This window comes from Ursus arctos, unplaced genomic scaffold (assembly GCF_023065955.2).
Source record: "Ursus arctos isolate Adak ecotype North America unplaced genomic scaffold, UrsArc2.0 scaffold_22, whole genome shotgun sequence".
Taxonomy (NCBI): Eukaryota; Metazoa; Chordata; class Mammalia; order Carnivora; family Ursidae; genus Ursus; species Ursus arctos.
Window position 1 is genome coordinate 58,126,638 of NW_026622897.1, and position 21,384 is coordinate 58,148,021.

General features: G+C 46.3%; 2 protein-coding genes across 2 annotated transcripts; both read right to left on the reverse strand.

The window, feature by feature from the left end:
* Nucleotides 1-790: 790 nt before the first annotated feature.
* Nucleotides 791-1,804, reverse strand: LOC113248271 (olfactory receptor 52Z1P-like). Its single transcript, XM_026489635.2, has one exon. The coding sequence runs from the start codon at nucleotides 1,802-1,804 to the stop codon at nucleotides 791-793; it is 1,014 nt and encodes a 337-aa protein (XP_026345420.1).
* Nucleotides 1,805-11,017: 9,213 nt separating this feature from the next.
* LOC123000609 (olfactory receptor 52H1) lies at nucleotides 11,018-11,974 on the reverse strand. Its single transcript, XM_044381094.2, has one exon. It carries the CDS (start codon nucleotides 11,960-11,962, stop codon nucleotides 11,018-11,020), a length of 945 nt encoding a protein of 314 aa, XP_044237029.2. The 5' UTR covers nucleotides 11,963-11,974.
* Between the last annotated feature and the right edge of the window lie 9,410 nt (nucleotides 11,975-21,384).

A 21,384-nucleotide genomic window follows, 5' to 3' on the forward strand; every position in this document is an offset into this window, starting at 1 on the left:
CCAGAATCACTGTCCAGCTGGGTGTTCCTACAGCCTTATGTAAGAAGGGGTGGAGAGGAGGAAGTGTGCAAGAACAAAGGGTACGAAGCATGACAACTGGAGCTGGGGTCTTCTGCCTATGTGAGGCCAAGTAAACTAGCAAGTGGAACCAGTTGGGAAAGCCGGGGAAAGCTCTGCACGTGAGCAGAGAGGGAAATAGCTCAGGTGGGCGGCATGGGGCGGTCCACTGCCTTCCCTCCCAGAGCCCGCAGCTCTTCCAAGATTGGCAGTGTGAATCAGCCAGGTCAGAGTTCGTGTCAGTTTCCAGAGCTCTGTTCTCTTTGATTCACATTGTGCCATTTCCTCAGCCCCACCTGTCTTCACCTGTTCAGCAAACATGGAGTTCCTGCTTAGCGTCACACACTGGACAAAAGGCCCCACGCAGAGCCACTTCTCACTAATCCGGTGCTGGCTGGCTGAGCGAAGGAGAAAGATGAGATCCTGATCTCCACACCGTGTCCTGGGCCTCCTTGTTTGCCGCAGTCCAGACCCAACGTGTTCTATGTGTGTGAGATGCAACTGTGGCGATTAAGGCACAGTTAGAAAGGATAGGGAACGTCTAGCCACGCTAGGTCCAGGCCAGGCTAGGTGAGATCAGGGTGCATTCTGTCCCTGAGCAGGGAACAGGGCTAGGGTGACCAGAGCGCCACCTATTGGCAGATGATGAAGACACCTCGGTTAGAGCCGCGCTCGGAGGGCTCGGGCAGCAGTATTTGGCCATGGGAGGGCGCGTGTCTCAGCAAACAGGTGCTCAGTCAGTGCCACGCGAGGCCTTCTCAGGGCCCACATCCCTTACTGCCCTGGCCCAGAAGAGCCCGAGCCAGCGCCTGAGCCTCTGAGCGATCTGCTGGGTCCGTACTCCGTAGACCACGGGATTAAGGGCCGGGGGCACGACCACGTAGAGGTTGGCCAGGAGGATGTGGATATGGCGGGGCACCGTGCGGCGGCCAAAACGGTGAGCCAGGAAAGAGAAGAGGGCGGGAGTGTAGAAGAGAGCGATGACGCTGGCGTGCGCCCCACAGGTGCCCAAGGCTTTGCAGCGGGCACCGTGGGACGGCAGGCGACACACAGCACGGAGAATGAGGGCGTAGGAAGCAGCGATGAGCCCTAAGTCCAGGGCTGGGGACAGCAGCGTGGTGGCCAAGCCATACCAAACGTTGGGGCGCGTGTCGCCACAGGCCAGCCGAGCCACACCCATGTGTTCACAGTAGGTGTGGGGGAGCTCCCGCTGCCCACAGTAAGGCAGTCTTTGGAGCAGGGCCACAGGGGGTACCATGACACAGGCACCACGGGCCACCGCGGCTACAGCCACTATGGCCACCACGCGCTGGGTCAGCAATGCCCCGTAGCGCAGAGGCTGGCAAATGGCCACGTAGCGGTCCACGGCCATGGCCAGGAGCACCGAAGACTCGGCGATGAAGGTCACGTGGGTGACAAAGAGCTGGGCTAGGCAGGCCGCAAAGGAGATCTCCCGCGACAGGCCCCAGAGCACAGCCAGAGCTTTGGGTACCGTGGATGTGGCCAGGACCAAGTCAGCGGCTGCCAGAAGCCCCAGCAGCTGGTACATGGGTGCCCGGAGTGTCTCGTCAGCGGCCACCAGCCCCAGCAGAAGGCCGTTCCCTGTCACAGCAGCCACGTACAGCAGGCACACAGGCACCGAAAGCCACGTGTGCAAGGCCTCCAGGCCCGGCACCCCCAGCAGGACAAAGGGCCCAGGTCCAAGCACAGTCCGGTTGAGAGCGGGCAGCGCGGGATCCAGTCCCATGTCCTGGTTCTGCCGCGTTCTGTCCCTGCAGGGTGTGAATGAGGCCTGTGAGGGGCCAGACAGCTCTCCAGGGGCGTTACACAGGTGAGGATGAGGGTCAGGGTTGTGGGTGCTGCAGCTTTTGCTGACCTATGGGTTCTCTAGCCCTCCGTGGAATAGCTAACGTCTCCATTTGATGAATGAAGGAACTTGGGGCTGACTGGTCAACAGACTTACTCCACAACACACAACTGGTAAATACAACTAGGATTTGAATCGAAACTCATCTGACTAAATTGGGGAACCTGGGTGGCTCCGTTGGTTAAGCATCTGCCTCCGGCTCAGGTCATGATCCCGGGGTCCCAGGATCCAGCCCAGTGTCAGGCACCCTGTTCAGTGGGGAGTCTGCTTCTCCCTCTGCCCCTCGCCCCACTCCTATTCTCTCTCTCTCTGGCTCTCAAATAAATACACAAAATCCTTAAAAAAAACAAAACTCAAAACTCACCTGACTGAAAACCACACTCTTCTGACGGTCTTCTCTGGGTGGAACTTCCCCTCATCGGCCCAGGGACACGGGAGCATCAGAACATGCTTCTCCTGACGGCCTGTCCCCAAGGATGTTGTTTGTGTCGTCCATCCCTGGTCCCAGCAACGTTCTCTGTGCTCCCGCCATTACTGTAAGTCAGAAGTTTGGAGCGATGCAATCACTCTTCTTTCTTTCACCCACTGACCGACGCTCAGACAAAACTCCTCTTCCAAAGTCCTTTTCCAGATGCCCCTGGACTAGCTCACCTCCTCGCCCAAACAGCCTATTCCTTTCACTTTGTCTAGTATTTTGTCCCAGCTGCCCATGGCTTTGACATCCCTCCCTCCAGTTCTATTATCATACTTCGAAGTACCTGGGTCGGGAAAATTAATTCCTTCTTTGACCAGTGTGGACTCTCATCCCCTCACTCAGCTTTGTGCCTCTTTTTCCTTCCGTTCTTTGTCCGTGGACAGACCCATGGAGTCTGGAGGGACTGGCCTGGAAAAGTTCTGATCACCCAGAGAACACAGCAGACCGTCAAGGTTGAGCAGCCGCGGAAGGGCCTGGGGCCAGGTGCCTCGATGGCGGTGTAGGTGCACACGGTGGAGGTGGACAGGCTTTCCTTCCCTGGGTTTACGTGGATGAGGAACAGCCTACACAAAGGACGGAAGCCAGAACGTGCTTTCCAGTCTCTGCCTGAAGCCCACGCTTGTGTCCATGAACTTCACGAGACATTGCATTTGGTATTCTAAGCTCTTCCGGGGAGGGAGTGTCCTGGGGCATGGGAGCAGAGAACAGGGTAGCCTGCGGTGGCAGAGGGGAGCGGTGGGGGGCTATCGAGCATTTCTGGGTCTGCTCCAGGCTTCTCTGCAGCATTGCCTCCTGGGCCTTCTCTCACACCCCCCCATTTTCACTCCTGAGAGAAGAAGCAGGTAAATAAACCAGATTAGACTTTCCCAAATTAAAGTCTCACTGGTTTAGAAACCAGAATGTCCTTATGAAGAATAAGGTTCTGCCACATCATGGGGTCTGGTCTTACCTCTCTCAGCATGGGGGCCCTTGGGCTCCTCTGGACCCTGAGAACGTCCTTTCAGGATTAACAAGACAGACCCAGCCTTTCCGAGGAAAGAAAGATGTCACTCCCTTAGACCTGGGAATGTTTCTCCCCAAACCGCAGGGCAAACATAACCTGTAAAAGGCTGGGGCCCCACAGCAAAGCCCTGAACTCAGGGTGGGGGCCCTACCAGCATATTTCCTTATGGCAAAATTCCAGGGGAAACTACCCCATATGGCCCATGCCCACCGTGCACACTTCTGCTCCTTCTCATAGGCTAAGTGAAGGGAGGAGAAAGCCGCTGAGAACCCTCCTCTCAAACTCCAAACTCCACCTCAGTGTCCCTTCTGAGCCTGGCTATACACAAGGGGCTGCTTCTCATCTTCCACTGCCCACTCCTCTCTCCCCTGGTCCCTCGCCCCTTCTCCAGGCCTCGCACAGCTCCGTGTCCTCTCTGAGTCAGGGGATCACAAGGGACATCCCGAGGGAGGTAGCAGTAAGATCTCTGCTCCCCCTGAGCTCCTGAACAGAAGACTGTCTCCGAGCCACGGTCTGGATCCCTGGAGCTGCTCCTACCTGCCCGTGCACGCAAAGCCATCCCACTCTCTGTGCCCCTTGCTGTGATCTGGAAACCAATGCCCAGAAAGACTAGGGTCACACACAGCTGGGACGAGGAACAACATCTGCATCCCAGTCCTGGACTGTTTCCTCTCCTGGAAGTCTTGCCTTGTTTCTCACTTGACAGCAGTCATCTTCTGGGCAAGAGAAGACACTCTGCCATTCACACAGATTCGGCAGCTCATCTGACCTGGGTTTCCACTCCCACTCTGAGGGGTCCTCCTTCTGACTCCATTCACGCATGCAGGACTTCTTCCTGGCATGAGTCACTGGGGGTCCGGGGGGCACACAGAGCTGCATGAACCAGCCACAGACTGAGACTCACCTCCCTCCATCTGCTGCCTCGTCCCCATGGCTTCCAAGCCAGAGCCCGTGTCCTCCCTCTTCCTGCCCCGTGATCCTTCTCAGACTGCCTCGTTCTCCTCAGAGTGGCTCACGGACAGTGTCCTGCCTCAGGGGCTTGAGGGACCAGTATTCCCTCCAGGGAAGAGCAGAACAAGGAACATTCCATGCAGCTAGAAGCAGTGACAAGAGAGAAGGCAGAGTGGAAGAGTCAAGAACTGAACTCCGGCAGCAAGGGTCCAGTCCCAGCTCTGTAGTATGATTTGGAGGGAAGCAATTAAGCACTTTGGCCCTTGGTTTAATCAGAATTTGTGATCCCCATGCTCAGTGTGGAGGAGGTGGGAGTGAGAGGGAAGCCAGGCACAATGTTCCATTCTTCTTGTTCCCTTGTAATCCCCCTTTCAGCACAGTGGTTACGATCTAGAGCGGGATCCGAGGCCACATGATGTAGGTTCAGACCCTAGTTCTGCCACATTCCAGCTGTGGGACTTTGCACAAGAGAATCAACTCCTCTATGCCTTTATTTCCTTTCCCTAAATTGGGGATAAGAATAAATGCAACGACATTACAGGAACCTTGTAAGCATAAGTAAAATAACATATGTAAACAACATACGTAAACAAAACTCCCGATTATCTGGGACTTTGAGGACGATGGCAGAGTGGGAGGATCCTGAGCTGGCCGCAGTCCGTGGCGATATCAGGAAACCGTCACATCACTGGAATCAACCCAGAGTTCGACCCGAAGGCCAGTAGAACAGGCTCCCCATAGAGAGGAGTCCACATCAAAAACAATTTTTTGGCTAAAATATATGAATTGAATTATGAAATGCTTTTTTCCACCAAAAAGCAATAAAAAAATGAATAAAGCAATATTGCCTGATATACGGCAAATACCCAACGCATATTACATAGAATTGTAATTATGATTTTCACACTTGTATTATTCCTTGAGCCCATTCCTAATGAGTTCCTTTCCACTGCACCCCGAGTTCTCAATTTCCTAACCTGATCAAGCCAGCTTTAATACATATTAAAAACAAAAAAGATGAGATAGGAGCTGAACTATAGAATATTGAAACACAGTGGTCCTGAATGTGTAAAAAAACCAGGGGCTAAATGTCAGGCTGAAAGTATCAGATTAGAATTGATCAGACGAAAGAACAAACATCCCATGACAATAGAGCCAAGAAAAGGGGATTAAAAACAAGGTTGCTTCCAAATAAAATAGAGAATGTGGGGGTATTGTCTTTTAATCCCTGCTCCTGGTCCCCAACCTGAACCTTCCACATTGTTCTGACCCAAAACCAGGGACAAGCGAGTGGTGACACTTCACCCCACTTCTCAAACTTACCAGCCATGCTGGTCTCCACCTATGCTCTCCATAGCACCCCAAAGTCATTCTCTGAGAAAGGGTGTGAACAACACATTTCCATCAGGACAAAGAAGCCTACTGGACCACCCCATGGGGATTGGAACCTCTAGCAGGACGTTCAGTGCTTGGCTCACTGTGGCATACATCCACGTAGGGCACAGGGAGGAGAGCTTCTCAGAGTCCCCGGACCCTGTCTTGGGGGTGACTGATCTAGGCTGAGGAATTCGTGCTGCCAGAGGGTCAGAAGCTCTCACCTCTCTGCTGGGGAGGTGGGATTAAAGATGAGGAAGGGGCATCCAGCCTCCATCTACCCAGGGCTGCTCCAGTCCCTGCTGCTCCCACTTGGCCATTCAGTAGTCAGTGCACTGTGACCTACGGACTCTGAAGGTGCTCCCAGGGCAAGCCTGAGGGAGAGCAGGTGTGGGTGTGAAGGATTTATGGGTGTCTTCTCTGGCCATCAGGGGGGCACGGACTCTGCGTCCCTGGTGGGATTGAGAACCCACGAGTCACAGCTGTGCACTGTTAATAAGGGATTAGCAGAGGTCTGCAGTCATCTCTGGTGACTCCCCTGGTCCCCCCAGGTTTCCATGCCTGACGCACTCAGATCCCAGGAAAGGAAGACACTGAGCAGGGAGGTCTCTGCAGAACCCCTGGCTGGGGCGCAGCACACTCAGATGGAGACGTGCTTCACACTCCACAAATAACAAACCCAACTTCCCCCTAGACACGGACAGTCCTCATTACTTAGCCTTGTTTCTGCCCCTTAGCCCGACATACAGACAAAGCAGCGTGGTGGGAAAAGCCTGGGCTGTTGAATGGGTCAGACATGGGGTTGAATAGGTTCCACTACTACCCAGACTGGAGCAAGGGTCTTACTCTCCTGACCCCGTGTTTTTCCTTTCTACAATGACAAATCATAGACCTTCCCCCAGGAGGTGGTGTGAAGACTAGAGCAGCAAGCCTGGAGCACCAGCAGGGTGCCTGAGCTCGGGATAATAACACAACATTGCTCAAGGGCGTGTGGCTTGCAGAGTCAGCTTGAGGACACACTCTGGCTCAGATGCCTGCTGGACTGACATCCGGGAGCTAGCGGAAACTTATAGTACACATGAGTAGTTTCACAACTCTCCCCTTTCTCGAAAATGACCAGGCTTCCACTTATTGGGGTATAAGAGGATGTGGTAACACCAGATATTTCCAAATATGTCCCCCACACTTGGTATCTGTTTTTAGACCTAACTCAAATGAGTTCTGTTGTGTTTATACTGTCACAGAACAAACTTAACAGGTTCTCCAAATATAAAACCGAAAAAAATATCCTTATAGTATAGTAATCTCCTTATAGTATAGTAATCCTTAGAGTAATGTTTTAATATTCTAGAATAGCACAGTAACGTCTTCTCATGTCCGGCATTTCCTTGTGGAGTGTGTGTGGATACACTGGAACTGGCCGTGTGAGAGCAGTTGTCGAGATATGGACTGGAGACAAAAAGGGCAAGCCCACTCTGCAAACATGACGATTTATTCCCAGGAGAGCTAAGTGAGGACTCCACCCTGCACTGCTGTTCGTGGGCGTCCGTGCCAGGCAGGCTGCCCATTTTACAAGGACCACGTCGCATCACACGTACAAGGGAGTAGTTAGGGAGACAGAAGCCAGCTCACAGAACAACTAAAGCTGGCAAAGTATATTTCATTGCCACTGGATGAATGCACAGATATTGCTAGCATGAAAATTATTTTATGTATGTGTGATATCAATATGGCAGTGATATGGGGGCGCCTCCATGGCTCAGTCATTAAGCATCTGCCTTCGGTTCCGGGCCTGATCCCAGGGTCCTGGGATTGAGCCCCGCATCGGGCTCCCTGCACCACTGGGAGTCTGCTTCTTCCTCTCCCACTCCCCCTGCTTGTGTTCCCTCTCTCGCTGGCTGTCTCTCTCTCTGTCAAATAAATAAAATCTTTAAAAAAAACTATGGCAGGGATATGAATAAGAATTCGTCTTTCAAAAGTTACTGACAAGCCCAACTAACTCCGAGCAGGTATAAAAGTATGAGGGATACAATATCAACACATTTATTCTAAATTTTAAGATTGGTATACAAGTACGTTTTAATGGAACAATGATAGGAACCAATAAACACTGTAGGATCTAACAGGATTAAGGAGCTCCATCGCAAGTCTTGTTAGGAAACGTCAGTCAGCTGCAGGGAATAATGTGGTGAGTGCTGTAGCAAGAATCGGGAACTGCATACAAGTTAATGTGTTACATTCAAGATGATTCTCTTTGTGGTGACAGGACAGAAACTGATCGAAAAGAAAAAGTACTGCCTGATGAAGATTAATGGTTATTGTGCGGAAAATTCTACAGAGATGTTTGAACCATGGACTCAAGTGTTTGTGCTAAATAAAAGAACTTTTTTGATTTCACCTCTTTTTTTATCTTTTTTAACTTTTTAATTTTCTTTTCTTCTTCTTCTTCTTATTTTTTTACTTATTTGAAAGAGAGAGAGAAAGAGAACAGAAGCAGAAGGAAGAACAGTGGGAGAAGCAGACTGCCCGACGAGCAGGAATCCTGATGCAGGACACAGTTCCGGGACCCTGGGACTATGACCTGAGCTGAAGGCAGGCCCTTGACTGGCTGAGACACACACGCACCCCATGGTCTGTCCTCTTGATGAAATGAATGGGCAGCCAGATTTCTTTATTTGACTATCTTTCGTATTCTTAATATGCTTAATACTCTCATGCCACATATTGTTTCACTAGTGGATGAATTTTAGAGGTAAATACTCAAGTTAGAAGTTTGGAAGATCGGAATTTCTGTCAATGCGATGATGTCTGCCATAAAATAACAAAGTCATCAATAAAATGAGTAAAGAATTGTATGTTAGGCGTCTGCAAAAATTCATCACTGAGCAGCATACAAATTTAATAGAATGTGTTAGATATTGTTTTCCATTACACAAATCCACACAGAGGAAATTCAAGGATTCTTAATGCCATTTCTTTCATTGAAAGATCTTTTTAATTTAATGTACATATATAAGAAAAATTGCTGGAAGTGCCTACTAAATCATGGAAGGTAAATAATGGACATACAACATCATTTGCCTAATTTTATTTATTTTTTACTTTTTTTTTAAAGATTCTATTTATTTATTTGAGGGAGAGTGACTGAGAAGGAGTAAGAGAGGGAGAGACAACCTGAAGCCAACTCTCCACTGACCACAGAGCCTGATGCGGGACTTGATTCCACAGCCATGAGATCATGACCTGAGCTGAAACCAAGAGTCAGATGCTTAACCCATTGAGCCACCCAGGTGACACCGCTTGCCTGATTTTAAATGAAAAATACCATAAATGACTTGAAAATGATGAAATGATGGCCTTTAAATTCATGTCTTCCATCACGATTAATAGACCTTGGAGACACATTCCCCAGTTACTAACAGTAGAAATGCAAAACTTAAGCAAACAATAAACAAAAGAAAAAGGCTTAATCATGAATCATTGCCTACAATTGCCATTGACATCAAGCCAAACTATGTTAGATAAATTAACAGGAAAGATCCAAGCTCATTTGCTACATTAAAACTTTAAATATGTTATGCACGGCATGGCATTGCTTCAAAAGCATATGTAGGCTTTTACTATGAGGCTTTCATTATTCCATTCACACTTTTTTATTTAACTATGATTGCAGAATGGCAAAATTTCACAATGTAATATAAGTGTTCAGTAAACGCCACTATACACACTTTCAAGAAACAATATGTACATTTCTGCAAGTCTTTCATTTATTTCCTGTGTTTATTCTAGTGATACTTCTATTTTATGCCTTCAAATACAATAATAGGGATGACGTTGTGTGTCGTATGATTCTATTCTAGCTCCGCAATTATGACTGCCTTGCTCTGTGCTTTGGAAAACTCATGTTCATTCTGCAAGCTCAGTGTCCTCCTCTTAGAATGAAGTTGGAATGATTCCAGTCCCATAGGACCTGGCTACACTCCTCCTCCTCCCTCCTCTGCTGTCACCACCTCACTGTGCTCCAGACACACTGACCTCTGTTCTGTCCACAATCATGTCACGCTGTGTCCAGCCCCAGGACCTTTGCCTGTGCTGTCCTCTCTGCCACTGTCCTCGTCCCCACTTGTGTGCATCACCGTATTCACTTCATTTCCCTATCAGTTACGTGACCCTTTGAAAGTAAAGACTTTGTTCTCTTGTGTCTCGTGTGTCACTCTCCTGAGATTATAAGCTCCCTAAAAGTGGAGTAGAGTCTCTCTATTATTACCCGCCATATCCTGAATGCTTAGAATCATGTTACAGTACAGTAGATACTCAACAAACAATTCCAAATCAATGAATCATGAAAGAAGAAAAAAAGGTTTCTTGTAAGAACTCTGGATCTTTCTTCAAAAACAATATAGAGTGTTGTCTCCAGTAAAATCTTTGTGCAATTAGATGTGTCTTACCATGCATGCATTACTTTCCTATAACGTTTCTCTGCTCATCTCCCCTGCAATGCACTGCTGTGTCTGGTGTTGGTTCTCTCTCCCAGCTCAGGGACACACTCTATAGATAAGGGCCCCACAGGCTCCTGGCCAGTGAGATTAAATGTCTACTCTACTGTTCCAGTGAACTGCCTTGAGATCTCCTGACACCATCTGCTTGGCTCCCTTCTGCAATGCGTCTTAGAGTCTAGAAGCCTCACTCCTCACCAGCACCAGGGGTAACAAACACTGGCATTGAGAAATCTATGCTTCTGTCCTCATTGCAGCACTGCTGGTACCGCATAGCTCATAGCACTTCCCTGAAGAATTGCATGTGTTGGGGGACATGAATGGAAACTGTAGACATGCGTAATGAATAAGTATTGAATATTATCATAAATTTCTTCAATCCATCTACAAATCCCCTTAATAATGCATTTTTCATTGATATTTTCACTTTGAGTCTCACTTCTTCAGGGTTTCTGCCTTACTTCACACATTTTTCTCTCATAGCTGCAAATCTCAATTTCCAAATTTGTATTGCTTTGTCCTTTTAAACTAAGTCATCTCTTTGTTTTTGCCTCTTTTTCCCAGTCATATCCTGGGCTTCTGCATATTCCACACAAAAAAAAAAAAAAACAGGTCATCAAGGAATGTTTTATACATTGAACAATATCCTTCATAGAGATCATACCATTTTCCTGGTATGCAAAAGCACCTGCGGGCAGGTCTCACTTTAAATAGAATTATTTTTTTCTCAATCTTACTACATTAATATGCCCTATAAAATGATGTTAGCTTTCCCACAGCACATTGGAACATTATTATGTACACTTGGTTGAAAATAAAAGTATGACTTTATCTCTGATCTGTTTGGTCTTCACTCCATAGACAACGGGGTTGAGTGCAGGTGGGATAACAACGTAGAGGTTGGCAAACATGATGTGGAAAGTGCGGGAGACATTGTGTCCAAAGCGATGGGCAAGGATAGAGAAAAAGGCAGGTGTATAAAACATGAGGATGACACAGACATGGGAACCACAGGTGCCAAGGGCCTTCTGGCGGGCATCCCGGGAGGGGAGGCGGAAGACTGCACAGAGGATAAGGGTGTAGGAAACAGCAATGAGAATCACATCTGAGATGACCGTCATGATGGGAACACAAAAGCCATACCAGATGTTGATGGAGATGTCCGCACAGGCGAGCCGGGCAACACCTATGTGCTCACAGTACGTGTGCGGGATGATGCGTGTCTTGCAGAAAGGCAGGCGTGTAAGCAAGAATACATCTGGCAAGATGATGCAGAAGCTTCGAAAGGAGATGCCCACTGCAATCTTGCTGATGGTCTTGGGGGTCAAGATAGTGGCGTATCTCAGGGGAGAGCAGATGGCCACATAACGATCAAATGCCATGGCCATCAAGATGGCTGAATCTAGGACAAAGGTATAGTGGAGGAAGAACATTTGTGTGAGACACCCTGGGAATGTGATTTCTCGAGCCCCAAGCCAAAAGATACTGAGTGTTTTGGGAACACCAGATGTGGATAGGACGAGGTCAGTCATGGCCAGCATGGAGAGAAAGAAGAACATGGGTTCATGAAGGCTACGCTCCACCACAATGAGGTAGAGAAGGGTACAGTTTCCCACGAGGGCCACAATATAGATGATACAGAAGGGAATCCCAATCCACACATGGCATTGCTCCAGCCCTGGGATCCCCACCAGAATGAAGGGGCCTGGGTTGTAATTGCTCAGGTTGAAAACGATCATGGTAGAACACGATGACACAAGTCCCAGGCCCTGAAAACAGAGGGTAGTAGAGGATAGAGTTAGGGACACTTGAGTCACTCTCACTTCCAGCTACTCGTCATTATTGACTCCTAAACATAAGGAGACCATATCAGTTATCCACAGTAGAACACCGTTGAAGAAAATATAGGCTGGTATTAAAACAACTGTAGGCAACTGGCATGTAAACCAGGATCGTCTCAGATACATTGAGACATAGAGTCATTCTACCTCAAGAGAATATATTCTATCTTCTGGCCACCTCTGCTGATTTACACTTTTCCAGGCAGCCTTCCAGACTGGCTGCAATCACTCTTCTCATGACAGAGTACATCTCCGATACGAGTTAAAAAGTACAGTGTAGACTTTCGCATGGTGCTAATAGTTTCTGTGACTTTATAGACCTTTTTGTCTGCTTAGTCTTGACAAGGTCTTGACAAGATCTGCTTGGTCTGTCATGTGGGATATCAAAATTTACTCCGGGATACATACTTGCTCTTTCAACGCTCCCCGATGACTACAGATCTTACATTTGTGACGTAAACACACTTTTGGATGACGTAAGCATCCAGAAATTTGGTCAATTCAACAAATACAGGCTGAGTTCCTACACTAGGCTGGATAATATGTGGAACCTCAATAAAAATTAGAAAAGTTCCACACAGATGAGGCTCACGAGTCCATGTTCCTACCCACCAAAAAAAATTTTTTTTTCTAATACCCTATACACTATAAAACTGTATACTATACTAATATTTTGACTTAACAATTCTAGTCGAGATTTCTGTCCACAAAAGGACTGTTCCCTCCCAAACCCATGTTCTGGTGGATAGAAACTTAGACCCTTCAACAGTTATTCTCTCAGATACACACACACACGTTTGTGTTTACCATCTCCTCTGATCCACATTTACATTCTCTCACACATTCTACCATAATAGATTCACCAACCCATACTCCTGCGAAACACACTCCCCCAGCACCCTGTGTTGCACATACACCTTACACACACATGCGCACCACACACACACACCATACACGCACACGTACACACTCCACACATGCCCACATCATACCAACATATGCACACATACCAAGAAAAGTATAAACATATTTCACAATTGGATTTTGGAACTGCTATTTCTTGCGTAAATCCCCAGAATGTTTACTTGGAGAGCGGCTCTGTTAAAGACGAACTTCCCATAGCTTCTTCCTTCTCCAGCAGTGTTTTCGCATGAAAGGTATTTCTCAGCTACGCGTCACCAGCCACGCAGCACTGACAGGAAGCTTGTGGTGGTCACGTGCCTCCACCTCTGACGCCTGACCCAGAGAGCTCACGCTCCGCCCCCTGCGGCCCCCACATTGTCAATCATTCTTAGACCCAGCTCCCAGACCCACATCTGCTGGACCAACACTTACACCCTCCACTCTTCTGCTCTTGGTAAAACAGAAGCAGAATGTTCTCTGCTTGCCTTTCTGGCCTTCCCTTATCTATACGTACAAACACTTCTTGGAGCCACAGAAGCCTCCCCTCCAGCGTCTCCATGACTTCGGTTCTGGGCTCCGGGAACACATCCAGAGTTCAGAAGGTGGCCACAGTCCGGCCCCCATCTGCTGAGTGTTCCTGCTCTCGGGCTGAGTGACCTGCTTCGCAGGCAGACGGGGGGAGGCTAGGACTCAGCTCTCGCCAACGGTACAGATGTGATTTGCTTGTTCAGCCTCCGTGTGAAAACCCACCCGTGTGTGCTGCTCAGTGCCTCAAACAGCAGCTGGCATCAGGAGCCCGAACCCGGCGCTTGAATCCCAGCTCTTCAGCTTGTCTGCAGGCGTCCCCGATCCAGAGCTGTGTGGGGAACGGTCTCCTCTAGTGTTGATGTGTCATGCACTCAGTCACGACAGATGTTCGCACAGCCACTCCAAGCCATTACACACACACATGTGGGCACATGGGCTGAACGTTTGCGCTGAGGCTTGTCATTCCAGGATCAGACAGATCCAGAATGTGGGGCAATCTGTGAAAAGGTCTGGTCTGTTTCAGGAGTCAATGCCATTCATACAGTGGAGGGCGTTTAGGTGAGGAAAACACTTTTCTAGAATAAATAAAATGAAGAGAATGAAAACCAAAGCAATTGTTGATTGGATTCAAGCCAGGGATAGAAGATGATGTATAGGGGCGCCTGGGTGGCACAGCGGTTAAGCGTCTGCCTTTGGCTCAGGGCGTGATCCCGGCGTGATGGGATCGAGCCCCACATCAGGCTCCTCCGCTATGAGCCTGCTTCTTCCTCTCCCACTCCCCCTGCTTGTGTTCCCTCTCTCGCAGGCTGTCTCTATCTCTGTCAAATAAATAAAATCTTTTAAAAAAAAAGAAGATGATGTATAATTGTGAGCATTTAAACGTGAACTAATTATTGGATGACATAAAGCATTAGTATTCCTTTTATTAAATGTGTGTATGCTGTTATGGTAGATAAACACACACACACACACACACACACACACACACACACACACACAGGTGCCCATAGTCTCTCAATGAAATACTGGCACACAGGATGTGCTGTGGAGCCAGATGGCCAAGTATTTTCATCCAGGCTCCACCATTTACTCACTGTGTGGACGTGGGTGGGCTTGCTTGAAATATATAATCCTTCGGTCCCACATTTTTGAAAAGGGCCTGATAGCTCTAATTCTTGGTTATTATTATGCCGAAATATGACATGCCCCAAACCACTGCCTAGTGCAGTGCCTGGGACATAGTAAGCATGGACGGTTGCACTTCTCTCTAGAGATCACATTTGATATCATGTGTATCATCCTTTGCAGTCAGACCACACAGTGAAGAAGAGAACAGAACAGACAGGGGCATCCAACCAACAGGAGCAGCCCAGGCACACACCCACATGCACGCATACCCGCACACCCACACACCCTCACACCCTCACACTTAGTCCCATTCTTTAGGTCAGGGCAGTGGGTCCTTCTCACATGCCTGACCCAGACCTTTGCAGCCAACAGTTACCTTGGCCATGCTTAACCCAGGTGTATAATTGTGTATCTGTCTGAGTCTTTTCTCATCCATTTGATGGGGAATCTGTGCAAGTCTCATAACCATGACCTGGGCTTCTAAGCGGGAATCGCTCAGGAAAAGAAGTAACAGCCTCAGTGCATGCTCTGGAGACTGAGCCCTCAGTGTCAGCCACCCCCTGTTTCTATCCAAATCCTGGTTCAGGCCACGCTGCTCAAACAGCCAGCACTCACCTAATTGTGGGCATTGGGCCACACAGGAAGAAGAGCAGTTGTGCTGACAGCCAGCCAGAAACTCTGCAAGAAGGGCAGACACAGCAAACAAACAAATAAGTGGAGGGGAAAGCAAGGGATGGTGGGAGGATCAATTCCCTGCTCATTTATTATTTCCGGCCAGTGTTCCACGTGAGGAAGAGGTAAATAGAGAGGGCTTGAGGGACCCTGGCATCCTCTTACTCTCAAGGGGAGAGCATGAGGAATTTATGTTAACCATGCCCAAGCCTGGGAGTTGATGGTGCCTCTGGGTGTTTATTTTTATTTTGCTCATGAGCTGGTGTGCCTGTGGGAACAGAGCCGCGCACTTGCCCACCCGGCACATCACCTAGGGTTCCTGCTCATGCCCTCACTCCTCCGATAAAGAGCGTGGACAAAGCACCCACTCTCTGCAGGAAGGTGCTAATATACTACCTACCTACTGAGATTAGAGAAGGGCTGACAAATTAGATAGACCAGTGCTTGTGAAAACGTCTAACACAGTGGAGACTCACCACACATTTCTCAAAATGATCACATGGCCCATGCCAGGGTGTTTTATTGCTATTCAAAGTGGGGCCCCAGGTTCTGCATCCATAGGCTCTATAGTGGATCTTTTCTTCCCCTGCGGGACTAGTATATATATGGCTGTGTGCATGAAAACTGGAAAATGGGAAAGTTGGTTGTCACTGTCTGTACTGGGGCACGAGTGGAACAGATCCTGGAGGCTCTCTCCTTTGATGGCCTAAGTCAGTATGTTCCTCTTGGCAATCCTGTGGCTGCTGCATTGCAATATCTTTGGCTAAACATCTCATTTTTACTTGAAATCCATCAGGTCCCAAACTGCATCTCCCACCCATCCCTGGACATGGTCGCGGTGCTCTTAGGCTCAGCAATTGTCACCTCACTACTCAGGAGGATTTGAGGGTCTTCTTACAAAAATGTATTGCTGTTCTCTCTTAACACGTCCTCAACTTAGATCCTTCTCTGTTTTGTTGTTTAGTTACCTTCACTTCTTCTTTTCTTTCCGTAGATTTTATTTATTTATTTTGACAGAGAGAGGGAACACAAGCAGGGGGAATGGGAGAGGAAGAAGCAGGCTCCCAGTGGAGCAGGGAGCCCGATGCGGGGCTCGATCGCAGGACCCTGGGATCACGCCCTGAGCTGAAGGCAGACGCTTAATGACTGAGCCACCCTGGCGCCCCTAGTTACCTTCACTTCTTACCTACATCACTCTATGGCTTCCTAAAGGTTCACCTCATTTCCCTTGTGTCTCCCTCCCATTATTTCCTGTCTGCATACTGCTCCTCCTACCATGTGAATCTGATCATGTCTGCCCTTTCTTAAATCCTGTTTTTTTCTCAACTCTGAGTCCTAGCTCCTGCAGCTTTCCGTAGTTTTACTAATCTTCATCCCCATCTTTGTCATATTTTCCTTAATGGGGACTCACAGCAAACTGAAGCATAATATAATTTTTATCAGTAAAACCAGTATGAATCATAAAGTACCTTCCTGGGGGAAGTCTGTTAGATGTGCTGCTGACACTGGTGGGAGTTTGGAGGCCAGGTCTCAGTGTGTCCCTGAGAGGCTCTTATCCCCCAGACCTAGCAGCCAGGTCACCTTCCCTGGGACAGCACAGCCAGCATCTCTGAATAGGGACGCCAGAATTGCCAATTGTTTGCCTTTGTCTCATCCATGGGCAGGTTTCCTTCTAGTTGGATGCAGAATACAAATAATTTCATTTCCAGTGCTTGTCTCTTTAAATCCTATATCACAAGGTCATTGAAAGTAATGGTCAAGTGCACAATAATATTTTGTTTGATGTACTAGAAGTCGAAATTTTTGGTCAGTATTTTATAGCAAGAGGAGGCATATTTAAGTCATGAAAATTTCCAATCCTCACCTTTGGTGTATTCTGTCCCTTTATGGAGACAACGGTCTTCCTGTGTTGATTATATGGAACAGAGATGATTATAGGAAACTTGAATGACTTTTGTATGAACACATGGTTCAATCACGTTACATAGAACTTACGGCTTAATGTTGCCATAGCTGGGGCTAATAGTTTTCTGATAAATCAGTTAATGAATGACTTCCACTGGACTAAAATAGAGATGAGCTCTGGTGCCCCTTCCCTCCATATTTATAATTTACCCCTTTAAAAATTGAATTACACCCTTGCCCTTCACACCCACTTAAATAACAGCAACAAACTATTATTTTACACACAAATACTATGGTTCTATTTGCATGATGGAGGAGGTGAGCTGGCTCTTCCGTCTAGGATGGCCAGGCAGGAGTCCTAACCAACTATGTCAAAGTGATAGTCCCCACAATTCAATCACCACCACGTCTATACCAATTTGTTTAACTTGAAATCCTGTTACTTTTCTAAAAAGATTTAGTGGTTAAATGAGTAAGGTGGAAATTTTCTTATGCCTGTTTGAATATTTTATACATGTTAATTTTGGCCCCTATCAGTTACTTCAACTGCCATTTTGCTCTTTTGCACAATATGACATCAGATTTATTTCCCCGGAGACTCCTAAGCCCTGCAGAAAGGCATTTTATTGGTTTCTCTCTACCTGGAGTTGACTGTGCCTTTCCTTCATGCAGTTGAGGGGTTGGGATTTTATTTGGTTAAAGTAGGCTGCCCACGTCATGAGGGGTAAAGTTGCCTAAGGGCGATAGAGTGACCACTGAGTCCACCACCCCCAAACTATCACAAACCCCCTAACAAGAACAATAGATTGAGGGGAAATGTTTTAATATACAGTTTGAACTAAAATTCCTCTGGCTTTCCATTATTCTTAGAATATTAAACTCCTTAAAACGATCTAGATTTTTGTATCTTCTTCAATATGACCTTTTGCTGTTTCATCTACCTAACCCCCCCCCCCCCACCACCAATCAGGTTCCATTTCCTTTAACACTTAGCCTTTCTTCAGCTCTGTGTCTTTATATGTGCTAATCCCTCGGCCTTCCTCTTTCTTTCTTCTTTTCTTTTTTTAAAGAAGCATGGTAGAGTTTATTCATCCATAGTGGAGTAAACGTTCATAAGTATTTACTTTTCTTTTTTCCAGATTTATTGAAATACAATTGGCATATATAATTCTATATATGTAAAGTGTACAGTGTGATATCTGACGTAGATACACATTGCAAAATGACTGATTAACACATCTGTAACATCTCAGACTTAGTCTTAATGTGTGTGTGTGTCTGGTGAGAATGCTTATGCTCTACTCTCCTAGCAAATTTCAAGTAAACAATACAGTATTGTTAACGATAGTCATATGCCGTAGATCAGATCTCCAGAACTTATTCATCTTATAAGAGAAAGTTCGGACACTTGAACCAACATTTCTCCTTGTTCCCCCTACCCAGCCCCCACTAACAATCATTCTACTCTTTGGTTCTGAGCTTGCTTTTCTTTAAGGTTCTACATACAAATGATACCACACAGTATCTGCCTCACTGTCTGGCTTATTTCACTTAGAATAATGCATTTCATCCATGTTGTTGCCAAATGCAAGATTTCCTTTCTTCTTGTGGCTGAATAATATTCCATTGTGTAAAATCAGATTTTCTTTATTCTTTCATCCATTGTTGAAAACAAGTGCTTTCCATGCTAGGCCGTTATGAATATGGCAGTGCAGATATCCCTTTGAGATACTGATTTCATTTCCTTTGGATATATACCCAGAAGTGAGATGGCTGGATCATATGGTAATTCTATTTTTAAATGTTTAAGGATCCTTCATACTGATTTCCATAATGGCTGTAATAATTGACACTCCACCAGCAGTGTTCATGGGTGCCTTAACCTCCAATCCTCACCAATGTTTGTTCTCTTGTCCTTTTCATAATAACCATCAAAGCAAGGGGGCACCTGGGTGGCTCAGTCAGTTACCCGTCCAACTCTTGATTTCAGCTCAGATCCTGATCTCAGGGTCTTGAGATCAAGCCCCATGCCCCTCTTAAGATTCTCCCCCTCCTTCTCTGCCCCTACCATCCAACCCTTCTCTCTCTCTCAAAAAAAAAAAAAAAAAAAAAAAAAAAAGCCATTAGAGCAGGTGGGAGACAATAGCCATCGAAGCAGGTATGAGGTGATGGTTGTGGTTTCTGCTTTTCCCTGATGCTTAGTACCTGTTGACCATTTGTATGCCTTTTTTTTTTTTTTTTGCAAAAAAGCCTATTCAGGTTCTTTGCTCATTTTTAATCAAACTATCGTCATTATTTTTGCTATAGACCTGTATGAATTACTTAAATATATTAGAGATTAACCCCGTTACAGATACATGGTTTGCAAATATTTATTCCCATTCCTTAGGATGCCTTTTCATTCTGTTGATATTTCCTTTGCTGAGCAGAAGCTGTTTCCTTTGTTGTGGTCCCCTGTGGTTACAGGTAATCTCTTCCAGGAAGGATGGTCTGCACACCTAAGCTGAAGCTGTTTTCTAGATGATAGTCTGTATCGAAGAGTACTGCTTTTTAATTTTTGTTTGTTTCTGTGTGTCATAAAACCTAAGAATCTGAAGTTACATGTCCATTGGTCTGTTTACTTGACTGAGGCTCTCCTCCCTCAGTAAATTACAAACACCAGGAGCATAAGACTCATTTCTATTCAACATGGTAAACAGTGTACATAACACAGTGCTTCAGAAATGTTTGTCAAATATTTGGTCAATATTCTGGAAGGAAGGAAGGAAGGAAGGAAGGAAGGAAGGAAGGAAGGAAGGAAGGAGCGTTTCCTAGAATGCACTCAGTACTCTAAATGTGCTAGAATATTCAGACTACACTAGACCTAAGGAGATTTATATTATATTGATTCCCAGCAAAATTTTTAGCCTTTCTTGAATGGAAATTTAGGATGTTCTACTGCTCTACACTGGGATGTGGGACATTTTCAGAGTCCCATGAAGCTACATTCTGTAAGAATATGATTAATTACCGGTACCTTCTCTCTGTGAGCTGATTCTTCATGGCAGGAGTAATTGAACTTCTCTAAACATCCTACTGTCTTCTAGTTTATATGCTGTATGAATTATGAAACTAATCATGCTTATCTCTCACACAGACTTGAGCTTAAATCTTCACCCTTGTGCAGTAAGAGAATACAAACTCATGACAGAGGGAAAGCACATAAGCCTATTTCTTATCTTATTTTGTTAAAAAATCTTTATCACTACTTTTTCTTTCTCTTCCTCCACTGGCTCTTCTATTTATACTCCATAGTATTTTTATTTATGGTGTTCAAAATACAACAAATAATTTTCGAGAAAAATATATGTGACTCTTGTCACATGGGAAAAGAACATACAGTCAAACTAAGGTCTCTGGGTCCACAAAAACAATCTTTCTTATTACAATTCTAGTTGAGAGTTACTGTAGGATGGTGACTCTAATCCCATGTGAATGGGGTGGGAAAGCAGTAGAGTTAGAGAGACCATGTAGAACTCTGGTGTTCCCATTCAGAGGGAAGTGAGGAGGGTTGGGACCAATATGGGGAGACAGGGGGTGCTCACACTCACTGGGGACTGCAAGAAGTTGTATAGAAAGAAGCAATAGGCATTGTGGGCATCTTAGATCTGGGAGAAAAACAGACATCAACTATTGTTGACACCTGACAAACACCAAAAATAGTTAATCTTTGACAAATTTAGTGACTGAGTGACTCTCTCTGACCCAATTATACACATGTTGGGTTTGAAGAGAGAATGAATCATACAAATAAAGATACATGGTTAGCGTTGGATGACATCTCCTTTGAGATACGAGAAGGAAGAGAAGACTTGGGCCACCAGTACTTCCAGCTGCCCAGGTTTCAATCCCACATCTTAGTCTGTGCGTACTTTTCCTTTTCATTGGCTCTAGGAAGTTAGGATCATCTTTACGTTTATTCTTCGGGGACTCTGACCACTCACATCTCATTTGGCTTTTTCTAGCTTGAGTGAAAAATGAGCTTTAGGTTTCTGATTGTCTTTTTCCTTTGTCTAAAATAAATGCCTGCACTCGTAACTTGAATTCCAGGATTATTTGCCATTCATTTATATAGCAAACATTCCTTATGCATCTACGACAATTCACAGCCCATGCTTGATGCTGTCTAGAAATGAATTAGAGTA

What these genes read in the sequence shown, in the direction of transcription:
- LOC123000609 (XM_044381094.2), bottom strand. Translation starts at nt 11,962, where the DNA reads ATGATCGTTTTCAACCTGAGCAATTACAACCCAGGCCCCTTCATTCTG.
- LOC113248271 (XM_026489635.2), bottom strand. Translation starts at nt 1,804, where the DNA reads ATGGGACTGGATCCCGCGCTGCCCGCTCTCAACCGGACTGTGCTTGGA.